This window comes from Akebia trifoliata, chromosome 8 (assembly GCF_017979445.1).
Source record: "Akebia trifoliata isolate Shusen 1 chromosome 8, ASM1797944v1, whole genome shotgun sequence".
Classification (NCBI taxonomy): Eukaryota; Viridiplantae; Streptophyta; class Magnoliopsida; order Ranunculales; family Lardizabalaceae; genus Akebia; species Akebia trifoliata.
Window position 1 is genome coordinate 38,528,067 of NC_141382.1, and position 15,280 is coordinate 38,543,346.

The 15,280-nt window shown below is 38.9% G+C and overlaps 1 protein-coding gene across 3 annotated transcripts in view; it reads right to left on the reverse strand.

The window, feature by feature from the left end:
- LOC147396734 (putative acyl-activating enzyme 16, chloroplastic) overlaps nt 1-15,280 on the reverse strand; it is a 50,107-nt gene that overhangs the window by 26,326 nt on the left and 8,501 nt on the right. For 2 of the 3 annotated variants that reach the window (XM_086451821.1, XM_086451820.1), the window contains 2 exons: nt 1,594-1,708; nt 265-352 (listed from right to left, as the gene is read on the reverse strand). In XM_086451821.1, coding sequence (XP_086307947.1) covers nt 265-352; nt 1,594-1,708 — 203 coding nt within the window. Of the gene's footprint in view, nt 1-264; nt 353-1,593; nt 1,709-12,612; nt 12,890-15,280 lie in introns of those variants that run through there. The other variant, XM_086451822.1, reaches the window with a different exon arrangement.

The following is a 15,280-nucleotide window of genomic DNA, read 5'->3' on the forward strand; positions in this document are numbered from 1 at the left end:
GTAAAATGCCAAAATAGCAATGGAATCTACAAGCCTTACTATTAAATTCCAGCATGTTTCCATGAAATATAATAAAATATTTCCATTTTCAAAAGGCTTGATGAAAAAATATTTCAACCATTTCTTTTCATTCTTAGTAAACAATTTAGTCAACAGGAGGAGCAAATCAAGCTTAGGGACCTTATAGTTGGTGAAAACAACCAGATAGAAGTCTACACATGATAAGTAGGAGAACAGACATAAAAAGAGAACTATTAAACTAACCTTTCTGAATGCTTGTATATTTGCAATAACTCTACTACAGAAGACCTTGTTCCCCGTACCACGTTAATTGCTCCAGTTGCCATTATGCCTGTGCCAACATGATTGCTTGAAGATAAGATTTGACTGAAATGACACAACTAACGATAACATCAATTTGATTATATCTCCTATGAGGACACAACTGACCTATTATTAGAAATTGGATCAGGGAGAAGTGATTAACGATCCTAATGATATTGGAGATTAGTGGGTAGACTCATTTACTGACCTATGAAAGAAGAATTTTCTCTTTTTTTTTTCTGATAAAAAAGCAAATATCAATAGAACGAAAGAAAAGTACAGAAAACCCAAAATTGTGCAACGCATTTACAATGTACTTGATAAAAGTGGTGGTAATCCAGAAACTCGGGAAACTTGAAAATTTGGGAACTCATAAGCCATAACCCTAAAAAAAAAAACAAGCAAAGTTGCAGACTGAAAGGTTTACAAGTATGCTAACAGCTAGTAATCGTAGAAGATATAATGTGAAATAATTTCACTACCAGTCAAATTTTAGGCAAATTCTTCTCTAGTGAAAAAAACCTTTGAATGCCACGCTTCAAATCACAATATCATATTTGATTCATAACATCACTTGCATCCTTGAAGCATTTTATAATAATCTCATGCTATGGTGATGCTAACAATAGAACAACCAAACTTAATAGTAATTTGCTTCCGGTAATCCATAATTGCATTTTCATCACAAGCTTGCTGATAAAATGGAGGGTTGATCCTGCCCCAGTTAGACTTCCATAGTAATACGTTATAAAGCATGTGGCATTCGTTTCTCTTGTGTTTCTTTCAAGGGAAGTTCGTTGCTCCACTTCTGACTTTGTATGGGGGAAGAACGGTATATTATAATCCTCATTTTTTGTCTTTAGAACAAAGAGGCAAACGCCATTTTTTGTCCTTTTGATTTGAGTCCATAACTAGTTTAAGTTTTGAATCAAGATTTTCTTAAGCTGGAAGACAATTTTTAGTCCTAAAAGCGATTACAAATTATATGCAAAACAAATTGAACAACCATCAACAGAAGAGCAAGTGTAGTTAAAAAATGGGATGTCAACCAAAAAAAGAGGGGAAAAAAATCTCTATATCCTACATAAAATATATTGAAACAATATAAACTTTAAACTTACCAAGATCATCAGGATGTTTTTTCTGCATATAGTGAGGTCAACAACTTTGTATACATATGAGAATAAATGACACTACATGCAGACCAGGAAGGGGCCACCGATGAAGAATTCCCACGAAAGAACTTAAGAAAAAAATAATTCAGAATACCTTGATCTGCAACTAACCATCGGCATGAATTGTCAGCAAAAAGTGAAAGCTTTTCATCTGGTTTTATTCCAAGTACTCGTAACCCTTGACAAAACTCCAAAATTTCCTGCTCAAGCTGCATTCGGAGAAGGAAAATGGAATTAAAAAGACAACTCATACACTAAAGATTTTTTTATAAGTCAAACATTTTATTTTTTATTGATAACAAAAAGGAACGTAAATGGGAGGCCAAGATAGCCAACCCACAAGGAAACAAGAACAACAGAAAAAGGAGACAAGATGAGTCAAGCTAATTGTGAATTGGTCAACCTCTTTATCATCACCCCTTTGTTCTAGGCATTCAGTCTCATTTCGTCTCCTTATTCCATAGTTGTTGGATTTCCCTAATTTCATGTACTCTGTTTTCAGAATTGGCATTCCTCAGCTTTTTTCCTTTCCAGTTTGATCGGGCTTCTAGAAGGAGCGTACCAGCACTGTGTTTGATGGGAATGAGCACTCCATTCTGGAGGTCATTATAAGCATTTTGGGCTTTATTTTTTCTCATTGCAAATTTTTCAATAAATTGAAAGGGTTCTGCTTTGAGGATTTTTTTATTTAAGACGGAGCTCATGGTTAAAGTGCGATCGTAAGTGTGGTGTTGTCTTGTCCACCACATATATGTCTTGCTATTTAATATATTTCCTTCTATGTAAAGGATAGATGTCGACGTCCCATGCTGATGGGGGCATCAGATAATCACCCCTTAAGTATTATCATAGGAGAAGGAAACCATACGTTTCCTTGTGAATCGATCACAGATTTGAAGACCCATTTGAAAATCTTTTGAAGACTCCACATTGGAGAGTGCATGTAAGGAGGACTCGTTGGACGAGTTAAAATGGCCAAAACATGGCCATAATAATAGAATGCTAAGGATTTATTCAGCTCTCTAGTTTGGAGATGTGGGCCCCACTATTAAGTTGGTTTTGTTTTTTTTAAGTTACTTTCTTAACAAGTAACTTTAGTTCACCTATATTTGTTTTAAAAAAAGTTACTTGCTAACTTTAGTTTACATATAATTAGGAGAATAAAAACCCTTTTTGTGTTAGGTCTCTAGTTTAGTATTTAAAACACTGTCTAGGGTTTATTTGAGATTGCTAAAATTGAATAAAAGATTTTCATAGAAATTTCTGTTTTATGGCTTGAATGTTGGGGCATTAGATTGCTGAAAAAGGAAACATCAAAACTCCTTTATACATTCATTGGTTGGAAGGTAAGATCTTAATTTATTCTTCTTCTTCTCAACTTTCTTTTAATTTTACTGTTTCTGAACAATATCCAGTTATAACTGAATCCAATTTTTGTGCCCAAAACCTTTGCCAAACCTCCTTGCTGTCCAGCACACCAGCTCCTCTAAAACCCTAGCCAAATCCCGATAAACCCCTTCCTAAATCTTCCTTCTTGCTGTCAAGAACACCAACCCCCATAGAACCCCAATTCACCTCAATCAAAGTCCTATATTAATCATAGAACCTTAGGGTGCCCCTTCTATATCGAATTCACCTCCTCCTGTATCTTCTAAATCCCCCCCTAATCTTAACATAAATTTATAACAACAAATTACACCCATCCTACATACCCTATTTCCTCCATATCTTCCTTATATTGTTAGATTGATACCCAAGGCTAGTTGGAAGTTCTATCTTCCATAAGATCCCTCAATTTAATATTTTAGATCTAGCCCAACGGGACTATTTCATTGTCTAGAATTATTACAGCTTACATATTTTTAATGGTAGAATCTAGTAGGTTATAATATTAATTGTTCTTGGTAATTCTATCATAATCTCATAACCAACATCTTAGTTTCATAGTCTTGCATCATATTTGGTATTAGAGCTTAGGGTTTTACTGTCATGCATTTAGAATATGATTCATATAACTTATCTTGTGCGTTGAATTAGTCTTTAAGACAAATCAAGCATTAGGATGCAAATGTCCACTCGTAGTGTTAAGAGTGACCACCTCAAGATGGATCCTATCGAACTTACCCAGGCGGTAGCAGCCCTTTCTGACAACGTGGCTGAAAATTGTGTCGAGGTTAGTCTGTCCTACCAAATTACCCTGATTACTTTGATGACATTGAATCCCAAAATGTAGATCAAGGTAGAGATCAAGGTTCAAGTTTAGGTTGAGGTGGAGAATGAAGTAGACTACCTCCACCACGGCGTGGTGAATTTCGGGATCCTTGTGAGCCTGATGATAGAGTTATGTATAGTGTCAAGATTGAGATCCTGAATTTTGATGGTCGACTTGACCCAAAGGTCTGTCTTGATTGGTTATCAAACATAGACCATTTTTTGAGTAGCAAGAAAGTCCAAAGGTCACAGAGTGAGGTTTGTTAAGATGAAATTGGCGAGACAAGCCAAACTCAATTGTGTTAGACAAAGTAGAAAGAAAAGAGACAGAGATTCACTTGCATTAGAAAACCTAAGCAATTACAAGAGAGAATGGGCTTATATAAGAATACCCAAAAGAAAGGAAAAGACAGAAATACCCTTAAAATCTAACATGCTCTAATATATACTATAGCATCCCCCCTCAAACTCACGACGTGGCAGCAAGAAGCATCGAGAGTTTGTAAAAAAGAAAGAGGAAGCGTTGAAAGTGTGAGATTTCGTAAAGAAATCAGCCAACTACAAAGATGAAGAGATGAAAGGCAAGGTGATGGTGCAATGTTGAAGATGATGATAGGTGAGATAACAGTCAATCTCTATATGTTTGGTGCGCTCATGAAGCATAGAGTAGTGGGCAATCTGAATCGCACTCCTATTATCACAATACATAGGAGTGGGGTCAGAGAAAGTTACACCCATATCAGAAAGCAACCAACGTAGCCAAACTATTTCAGTAGTGGTGGAGGCCATAGCACGGTACTCAGTCTCTGTGGAGGAGCGAGAAACGACAAACTGCTTCTTACTCTTCCAAAGATTGAGAGAGTCGCCTAGAAAAATACAGAAGTCAGTGGTGGACCAACCTAGTCAACATCAGAGTAAGCTCGAAGCTCTAGAGCAAATATGGAAGAAAATAATTGACTCTGATGTAGAGACCCCCGAAGAAAGCGAAGAATGCGAACAACTATCCCAATGAACAGTGGTAGGAGATGAAACAAACTGACTAACAATGTGGACAACATATGAAATATATGGCCAAGTGATGGTAAGATAAACCAAGCTGCCAACTATAGTGTGGTAGAGAAATGGGTCAAGTAAAGGAAGACCATCAGAAGAAGTATACCGAGCATTGAGCTCAAAGGGGAGTCTCAGTAGTACGAGAGTCAGTCATGCGAGCGAACGCAATGATGTTAGCAGTGTACTTGGATTGAAAAAAAAGATAGCATTTAGTAGAGATAGCAACCTCTATGCCAAGAAAGTAGCGAAGGGGTCTCAAACCCTTCATTTCAAACTGATGACTCCACTGAAGATTCAACTAAGTAATCCCATTAGTGTCATTACCAGTTGTGATCATATCATCAACGTGGAGAAGGAGAAGGATGCGGCTAGTAGAGGTGGAGTGAACAAATAGGGCAAAGTCATGATCGCTAAAGCAGAAGCCAAGAGAACCCACAATGGTAGAGAATTTTTCAAACCAAACTCAAGGAGCTTGTTTGAGACCATATAATGCCTTGAGCCTACATACCACAACAGGATTATGGAACACTCCAGGAGGAGGGGTCGTAAACTTCCTCAATAAGATCCCCAATCAAGAAGGCAATCTTGACATCAAGCTGAGAGAGAGCCCACTGATAGATAGATCAACTGCAATGAGAGTGCGAATAGTGGTCAATTGAAATTGAGAGAGAAGAAGATTAATTTTATTAATTAGGCTATATAAGTATTACATAAGATGAGTAGAGGAAAAGACTAAAAAGGACACAGACTTATTTAACACTCCCCCTCAAGTTGGTGCGTGGAAATCAACAACGCCCAACTTGGACAAAACACCTTCAAAGGAGGTTTTACTAATACCTTTACTAAGAATATCAGCGAATTGTTGAGATGTAGGAACAAAGGGAGTACAAATCTGTCCAGAAACAATCTTTTCTCTAATAAAATTACGATCAACTTCGATATGCTTTGTTCTGTCATGCTAAACTGGATTTGCAGCTATGTTAATAATTGATTTATCAACGCAATATAGTAAGAAAGGGACCGGCACAAGAAGACATAAATCGGCCAGTAAGATCTTGAGCCACAACAACTCACACACTCCAAGTGCCATAGCTCTGTATTCTAATTCAACACTTGACCGAGAAACCACATCTTGCTTCTTACTGCGTCAAGTTACCACCAACTTTAGTGCAATACCCAGAAGTAGACCGTCTATCAGTCACTGAACCAGCATAATCTGCATCTGTCCATGCCTCAACACGAAGATGACCATGATTACGAAATAAAATACCTCGACCAGGACATCCCTTAAGATATCTAAGAATACGATAAACAGTAATAAGATGAGATGTTCGAGGCAAATGCATAAACTGACTTACAACACTAACAGCATATGCAATGTCAAGACGAGTCATAGACAAGTAGATCAATTTTCCCACAAAACGTTGATACTGGCCAATATCCGACACACACTCCCCCTCAGAATCAGCCAACCTGTGATTCTACTCAATAGGAGTATCAGTTGGACGAGATCCAAGCTGACCAGAGTCACTGAGTAGATCAAGGACATACTTACGTTGAGAAATAAATATACTGGAATAGGACCACGCAACCTCAATACCCAGAAAATAGCGAAGCTGCCCAAAGTCCTAAATCTCAAATTGACGTCCTAAGTAAGTTTTTACCTCGGTAAAGCTAGCGTCATCTCCAGTAAGAACAATATCATCCACATACACAATCAGAGCAACAGTTTTGCATTGGGAGTGACGTAAAAATAAGGTGTGATCAGCAAAACTTTGATGGAATCCAAACTAATGCCTGACCTTAATGAAGCACTCAGACCAGGCACGAGGAGACTGCTTCAGGCCATAAAGAAATCAACGAAGACGGCATACATGTGCAGGAAAAGCAGAAGCAAGAAACCTAGGAGGTTGGACCATATAGACTTCTTCCTGAAGATTACCATTGGGAAATGCATTCTTGACATCTAACTGAAAGAGAGGCCACCCTTTGATAGCGGCAACAGAAAGGAGAATGCAAATGGTGGTCATCTTGGAAACTACTCAGATTGAATGCCAACGGACCCATTGTAGTATGAAGTATGCTCAAAAATAGAAACATCTCGAGAAATGAAACGCCGTTTAGAAGGAGCATGGTAACAACGATATCCTTTCTGGGTAGAGGAGTTACCTAGAAAGATACATGTTACGGCCTTGAATAAAATAAACGCACCCAAAAACACGAGGAGGAAGTTGAAACATGGGACAATCCGGAGAGAGTTTAGAGAGGGGTGTGGCAAACTGAAGAACACTGGAGGAGGTCCGATTAATAATGTAAACAACAGTAAGAACTGCATCGGCCCAATAGGATTGGGGCACGTTCATGCCAATAGAGATGGCACGGATTAACTCTAGAATATGACGATTTTTCCGTTCTGATCGATCATTCTGCTAAGGGGTCTTAACATTAGACATTTGATGCTCAATGATAGACTCTAAACAAAGTTTCAAGACCTCACTATAAGTGTACTTAGTACCATAATTAGAACGAAAGGTCTTGACGGTACGACCAAACTGGGTATGAACCATAGCAAAAAATTGCTTGAAAATCCCATAAACTTCACTCTTGTGTTTCATAAGATAAACCCAAGTGATACGACTGTGATCATCGATGAACAAGACAAAATAACAAAAACCAATAGTAGATGTGACAGGGGAAGGACCCTACACATCAGAATGAATTAAGTCAAACATAGCAGGTGCAGTCGTATTCATACTAATAGGATAAGAAGAATGCACATGTTTAGCTAATTGACAAGTTTCACAAGAAAAATCAAGCAAATTGTTATTATTAAATAAAGTATGGAACATGTGTTTCAAATATCCAAAAGAAATATGGTCTAAACGTAAATGCCAACGCATTACAAGAGCCTTATTAGACTGACTACTACTACTAAGCTGAAAAACAGAATGAGTGCTAGGGGAACCAGGAACGTCCAACAGATACAAGCCATTCACTTCACGTCCAGTGCCAATCGTCCTCTTCGACCCCAGATCCTGAAAAATACAATAAGAAGGATAAAAGGTTACACTACAATTCAAATTTTTGGTAAGACTACTAACAGAGATAAGATTAGTAGTAAGTTGAGAAACATGCAGTGTATTAGTTAAGGATAAAGAAGATGTAATAGGAAAATGACCTTGACCAGCTATAGAAAACAAGGAACCATCAGCCAGGCGATGTCCAGAGCAAACACTAGAGGTTTTAAACAAGGAGGACGTACCGGTTATGTTATCTGAGGCACCAGAATCAATGATCCATGGTGAGGAAGTAGTGGAAACACTGTGTGCAGATGCAAAGGTACCTGAATGAGCGAAAGTAGAGACCGACTGAGATGAAATCTCCATCTGATTGAAGAATTTTCTGAACTTGTCAAGCTAGGCTTTGGATAAAGATACCGAATCCGAGGAAGAGATAGTAGCTGAAAGAGGTGCTAGATCAGTCTTCGACTGAGAAACTACATGAGCTGAAGATCGTTGAGACTGTTGGCGTTGTTGATTAGAACGACCATGAAGAGCATAACAACAAGCCTTCACGTGACCCAACTTTCCACAATGATCACACTTATATCGCTGACGGGTAGACAAAGACCTACTGGGGGTTTGTGGAGAAGATAAGCGAGCAAGCATAGCCGAGTGGTCTCCTGAAGACTGAGGTAGGACTGCTGCGCGACGACTCTCATCAACTAAGACATAAGAATATGCAGTCTGTAGAGACGGAAAAAGATCCATACCCAATAAGTGAACTCTCGCATACTCAAACTCATCCCGGAAACCAGCTAGAAACTGAAAAACTTGATTTTTATTCAGAATCGACGCATACAATATCTCATCAAGGTCCTTCCAGGCATAGGATGAGGAATAGAAGGTCAACTCTTCCCATCGAGCACGTAGCTGTGATATATGAGTAGTAACTGAAGAGTCACCTTGCGAAAGGCGAGAAATCTCACGTTCTAAGTTAAAAATCCGGACGTTATTTTGACGTTGTGAGTAAATGCTCTTTGCAGAATCCCATATCTGTTTTACTGTCGAGGAGAACATAAAACCAGCCGCAATGTGTGGTTGCATAGAAGTAACCAGTCAAGATCTAACCATAAAATCATTAGCAAACCAATGGGAGTAAGAGGTGTCAATCTGTGCAGGTTGTTTGTCCGCCCCCGTGAGGTAACCGATTTTTCCTTTTCTACCAATGAACATTTCAACCGATCGTGCCCAAAAAAGATAATTTGGGCCATTTAATTTTACGGTAGTAATTTGAAGTCCTGGAAAGTTGGTGAAGTGAGAAGGAAAACTACTCGATCCATTACTATTGCCAGTGATCGAAGAAGAGGACGTCTCAAAAGCCATCAAAGATCCGTGTACTGTGGTTTGAAGAGAGTTCAAATAAGACGAGGGGACGGCTCGCAAAGGAAATGATCGCAGCACCCTAAAGGTGACAATGCACAATCGTGAGAGATGTGAAAAACTGATTAAACAAGATTGTGGGTGATTACTGTGAGAACCACACAGAACAGCACCCTATTGTGATCGCAAGCCTCTGTAGATGTTCAACACATTGTCGGTTCCCTCATATAACAATCTACTGTGATCGAAACAACCAAAAAACAGCCACCTGCTGTGATCGTAGCTGCAACTTGTAGTGTCATGTAAGACAGAACAACCAATTTCTGTGATTGCAGGCCTAAGACGAGCAATCTGCTATGTCGCAAAAGGTCACAACAGATATCTTAGGTGTCGCCTAGTCTAAAAAAAACAGCAATCTGCTGTATCTCAAGAACCAAAAAACCAAACATGTTGTGTCGTAACTACTTCAAACAACCTCCTCAAGTGTCCACAATTAGAAAAAGACAGCAACTGCTGTGTCGCAAGGGGCCAAAAACACAATCTACTGTGTTGCCAGGCTCCACAACAGCCACCTTGAGTGTCCCTGCTAAAAAACCGACAACAACTGCTGAGTCGCAGGGGTCCAAACAACTCAATCTCTATGTCGCAAGACTTGATCTGCAACAAAACAACACATTACTGTTATCGCCAACCCTATACAGCAGCATTGCTGTGAGTACAACCTGATCGCAGGCTCCAAGCAATCCTCAACTCCCTATCACATGATACGAATAAGGTGTATGGAGACAAGGAACCCCCGTAGGGGTGATATGTATTGAAGACGAGTGTGTGGAGGTTGATTTAAGGAAGAGGAAGGTGATAGGGTTTGTGGCAGAAGAAAGAATGGGAGACGATGGAGGTAGAGAGAGCTTGGCTCTGATACCAAATTGAAATTGAGAGAGAAGAAGATTAATTTTATTAATTAGCCCTAATTAGGCTATATAAGTATTACATAAGATGAGTAGAGGAAAATACTAAAAAGGACACAGACTTATTTAACATGGTCATTTTTGCTACTGGAGCAAATGTCTCTTCATATTTAAACCCATACTATTGAGTGAAACCCTTTACAACCAGGCAAGCTTTGTACCTCTCGATAGAACTATCAGACTTCTTGATTTTGTAAATCCAACGAGAACCAACAGTACGTATGTCAGCTAAAAGCGGCAATAAATCCCAAGTGCCTGTATAATGCAGAGCAGAAAGTTCCTCATCCATATCCTACTACCAAAGGGGATCAAGAACAACCTCCTTATAGGAGGTTGGCTCAAAAAGATTCTGAACAGATACTAAAATAGAAGAGAATGCATCAGAGTAACAAGAGTTAGAGAATCCCAATTTCTGGGGAGGCTTACGAACATGCTAAGGATATCTTGGAGGAGTAGAAACTTCAGTCTTAGGAGCTGCATGGTAGTCCAAAGAGGGAGGACAACCATCAGAATCTACACAAGGAACAAGTGTAGAAAGAGGTGGTGTTGAAATGGAATATTCAGTGGATAACATGTCATCATTGTTAGGAAAAGGATCAATGTAAATAAGATCAGTTTTAGTGAGACTATGGGAACTGTTAGGAATAGAGAAGAAGGGAATATGTTCCAAAAACACATGACGAACACATAGAGCTTATGAGTAATAGGATCAAAACAATGGTATCTCTTCTGGCCCTCACCATAGCCAAAAAAGAAACAAATAGCAAATCGAGCAGAGAATTGGTAAATTTCCTAAGACATCAGTAAAAGATAAATATTTCAACCTAGACCTAAAAATATGACCACGACGAGAATGCCATAAGTAAAAACTAGAAGAAGGGGAACTCAGACGAAAAGAAGACAGATCAAAACTAGAAGCAACAACGACAGAAACATGAAGTTCCTCCAACAAGTATAAACCTCCCTCTCTACGGCCTGTCACAATCAACCTCTGCGAATGATGGTCCTGCACATAACAAGAAGTTGAGGTGAAATGAACCGAAAATCCCGAATCACATAATTGACCAATAGAAATACGACTCAAAGTAAGTTGAGGAATATAATAAACGTCTGAAAGAGTCAAATGCGAGTTAGCAATGGAACGAACACCTGCAAATGAACATAGAAGTGCCATCAATAGTTATAACTGGAACAGAAGATGAAGATGAAAATAATGAAGTAAACAAAGAGGAATCATATGTCATGTGGTGAGAACCTCCTGAGTCAAAGACCCAGGTGGACCGAGGTATACCTGAAGAGGCTGAGAATGACATACCTGCAGGCGAAGAATAGGTGAAAACCTGAGGTTGTGTAGATAAAAATCTCTGGAACTGTTCTGCAAGTCCAGAAAAGGTAGAAGAAGATATTGCTGAATTGCCAGGAGAGGAAGAAACTACTGGTACATGTCCAGGAAGAGAAGTTACAATTGCGGAGTGAAACTGACCAAGTCTAGAAGTGTGTTGCTGATGCTAAGAGTGTTGGCCGCGGGTAATGAGTATAGGGCATTAGGCCTTCTAGTGACCCTTTTGCTTGCAAAAACTACACTCATCTGCTAACAACATTCGATCTATGTCAACTCTAATTCTACGAATGCGAGGATGATCTAGAAGGAACCTCCATAACTGCCTGAGTGGGTACAAGGAGAAGACCCTTTCCAACTTAATACTTGAGGCGCACCTCCTCAGCCAAAAGCTCATTAACAACAAAGTCAACAGAAGGCGGAGGGCTACAGTGAATAATGGAACCTTGAAAAGCCTCAAAGTCGTCAAGAAGGACCATTAAGAACTGAACAAGGCGTTGCTCCTTTCTATATAGGCCAAGTAGGGAGCATACGAGTAGAGTGTAGTTGACTCAGTGAGAGCCAACTGATCCCAAAAGTCAGTCATAACTAAATAAAACTCCTGAATTGTTTTATCTCCTTGTCGAACTACTCTGATGCTTATCTCTAGCTAATATCTCTTTGCAAAGTTTGATTGGGTGAACAATCTAGAAAAATGATCCCAAATCTCCTTGGCTATCTCGTATTTGACCAGTTGAGTAACAATAGATTGTTCGACGGAATTGTTGAACTAGATGATAACCTTGGCGTTGTTGACTTCCCATGTAGCTAGTAACTCAACATATTTCACATCTATCCTATATGACGGTATAGTCAAATCATCAGTAACATATCCCCAAATCTTTTTCCCTTTTAGGAAATTCTTAATCACATAACTCCAATAAGAGTAATTCTTTCCGTTAAGCTAAACACTAATAGACTGAAGAGAATCATCTCGTTCACTCGACATTGCAATTCAAATCAAATAAATGACCAATGTAATAACTTTTCTCAAGAGAAGAAGTTCGAATCGAGAAGCGACAATCAAAGGATTACTGTCATGCAAACCAGAATCAATAAATTGGAGGGAAAATTATTGATTTGTTGTACACAGTTTGTCACAGACATTTTATCAAACAGACCTTGTACGCCCAAAAGACTGTTGCGATGTTTCTGCTGCAGCAATGAAGCTGCTGTTTTGTGGCTGCTGACACTACTGCAAATGTAACGAGGCTGCTGCTGTTGTGATGAGACTGTTGTTGTTGCTGCGAGGCTGCTATCATTGCGATGAGGGGCGTTGCTGCTGTTTAGTGGTTGTTGATGTTGTTGCGAGGATGTTGTTGCATATAGGTTGCTGCAAGGCTACTGTGGGGGGCTGTTGCTGCTGTTTTGGGGCTGTTGTGGAGGGTGCTATTGTTTTTTTATGGATATTGCGTCTGCTGTTGCTGTTGCTGCTGCTGGTGAGAAGATTGCTAATGGAGGCTACTGCGATTCAAAGAAAACTCATTTGGAGGAAAAATAACCAAAAACAAATGCAAAGATCAGATTTCTATTCAATTGAGATGTTCCGATTGAAATCTTTGATCCAAACGAGATGGCAGACCTAGAATTTGTGCTCTGATACCATTTTAAAGCCCATGGGCCTAACTCATCCTTTAAAACCAGCTTGCAAGGTGAGGATTGCCCCCGCTTTATACATTACACATCTTAATAGTACCCAGGCGATGTGGGACTATTCCAGCACTCCCCCTCAATGCCAAGACTGGAGACACTCAGCTCTCCCTCTCCACACAAGGCTGGAGGTATTAACCCAACCCATCCCTAAGGCACACCCGCTTTAATACCATGTTAGACAAAGTAGAAAAAAAAAAAGATTCATGTGCATTAGAAAACCCTAAGCAATTACAAGAGAGAATGGGCTTTATATAAGAATACCCAAAAGAAAGGAAAAGTCATAAATACCCTTAGACTCTAACATACTTTTAATAGATACTCTTAACATATTGAACTAGTAATGAACGCAGAATTAAGAAAGCGGATGAGTATCGCATTGTCCATTGGGCTGAGATGAAAGAGAAGCTCAAGGAGAAATATATTCCCCAGTCCTATCAAGAGTGGCTTTTAGACCAATGGCAATCCCTACACCATGGATCTATGATTGCTAATGGATACATTGCAAAACTTGATTAGTATATGATGCGATGTCAATGAAAACTCCCATATGAGCCTTTTTTTATCTAGAATGGGCCTACATCCAGATCTTTAGAAAGAACTCATACTCCATGATGTGATCAATTTAGATCACGCTTATCAGATTGAGCTAGAACTAGAACGGTGCATAAAATCATAATTTCAAAGGACATATATGACTCCCGTGAGACTACTGTCAAATTTGTCCTTACATAAACAAAACCTACTTTTGGGAATCAACTACCTTGAATAAATTCTAGTAATCCACACAATGTTAGAGATTTCATCGGGAAACGAATAGCTAGTAGAAATTCTAGAGGAATTGATTAGTTACAATGTTTCAATTGTGGAGGGTTTGGACACTTTCAAAGTAAATGTCCCTGGAGTAACTCTGCACAATTTATCGCATTATAGGATGAATCCTATTGAACATGCAAATTTGAGGAAACAAATATGTGAAGTCCTAGAAAAGGGATTTGTAAGGGAAAGTATGAGTCCCTATGCCATGTCTGCTCTCCTTACACCAAAGAAGAATGGATCTTGGCATATGTGTGTGGATAGCAAAGCAATTAATAAAATAACGATCAAGTATCAATTTCCTATAAAAAGGTAGGATGACATGTTGGATATGATTGCAGGTGCCACAATCTTCTCAAAAATTGATATGAAAAGTGGCTACTACCAGATCTGCATTTGTCCTTGGGATAAATGGAAGACTGCCTTTAAAACGAAGGATGATCTTTATGAGGGGTTAGTCATGCCCTTTGGATTAATCAATGCCCCAAGTACTTTTGTGAGGGAAATGACACAAGGGTTGAAGCCTTTCATGGGAAAGTTCTTAGTAGTTTATTTTAACGATATTTTGATTTATAGTAAATCCAAAGAACAATACCTAGACCACTTAAGGCAAGTTTGTAATGTCCTTTGAAAAGAGAAATTGTTTGCAAACCGAAAGAAGTGTTCATTCATGCACAATCAAGTTATCTTCTTAGGTTTCATAGTTTCTTCTGAAAGGATGTCAACAAATCATGAAAATGTCAATGCCATAATTAGCTGGCCCGAACCAAAGCATATATACAATGTACATAGCTTCCATGATCTAACTACATTCTATCGTTGGATCACTCGAGGATTCAATTCCATCATGAACTCTATCATAGAATGTATCAAGCTAAGATTGATTGTTTTTTTGTGTGTGTGTGTGTGGGGGGGGGGGGGGGGTGGTTTAAAAGGTATAGGAGGATGTGAATTACATATAGAAGGGATGGCAGGGTCAATGGTTAATATAGGACTTTAGTTGAGGTAAATAGGGTAATATTGCATTTCGACTGGGGGCTGGTGTGCTGGACAACAAGAAGAAAGATTTAGAGGAGGGGTTTATAGGGATTTGACTAGGGTTTTATAGGAGATGTGTATTGGACAACAAGGAGCAAGGTTTAGGGAGAAAAAGTTAGTAAATCCATTCTAATCTCAAAACCAACATCTTAGTTAATTTCAGAAGGTTTTGGCAATTATCTCATAAAATCTACTGACTAAACTTATGGGTTGCAAATCTAATATAATCTCTATTCCTCGTTTATTTGAAATTAAAGCAATTGAGGTACTATTGTAACAGTAATC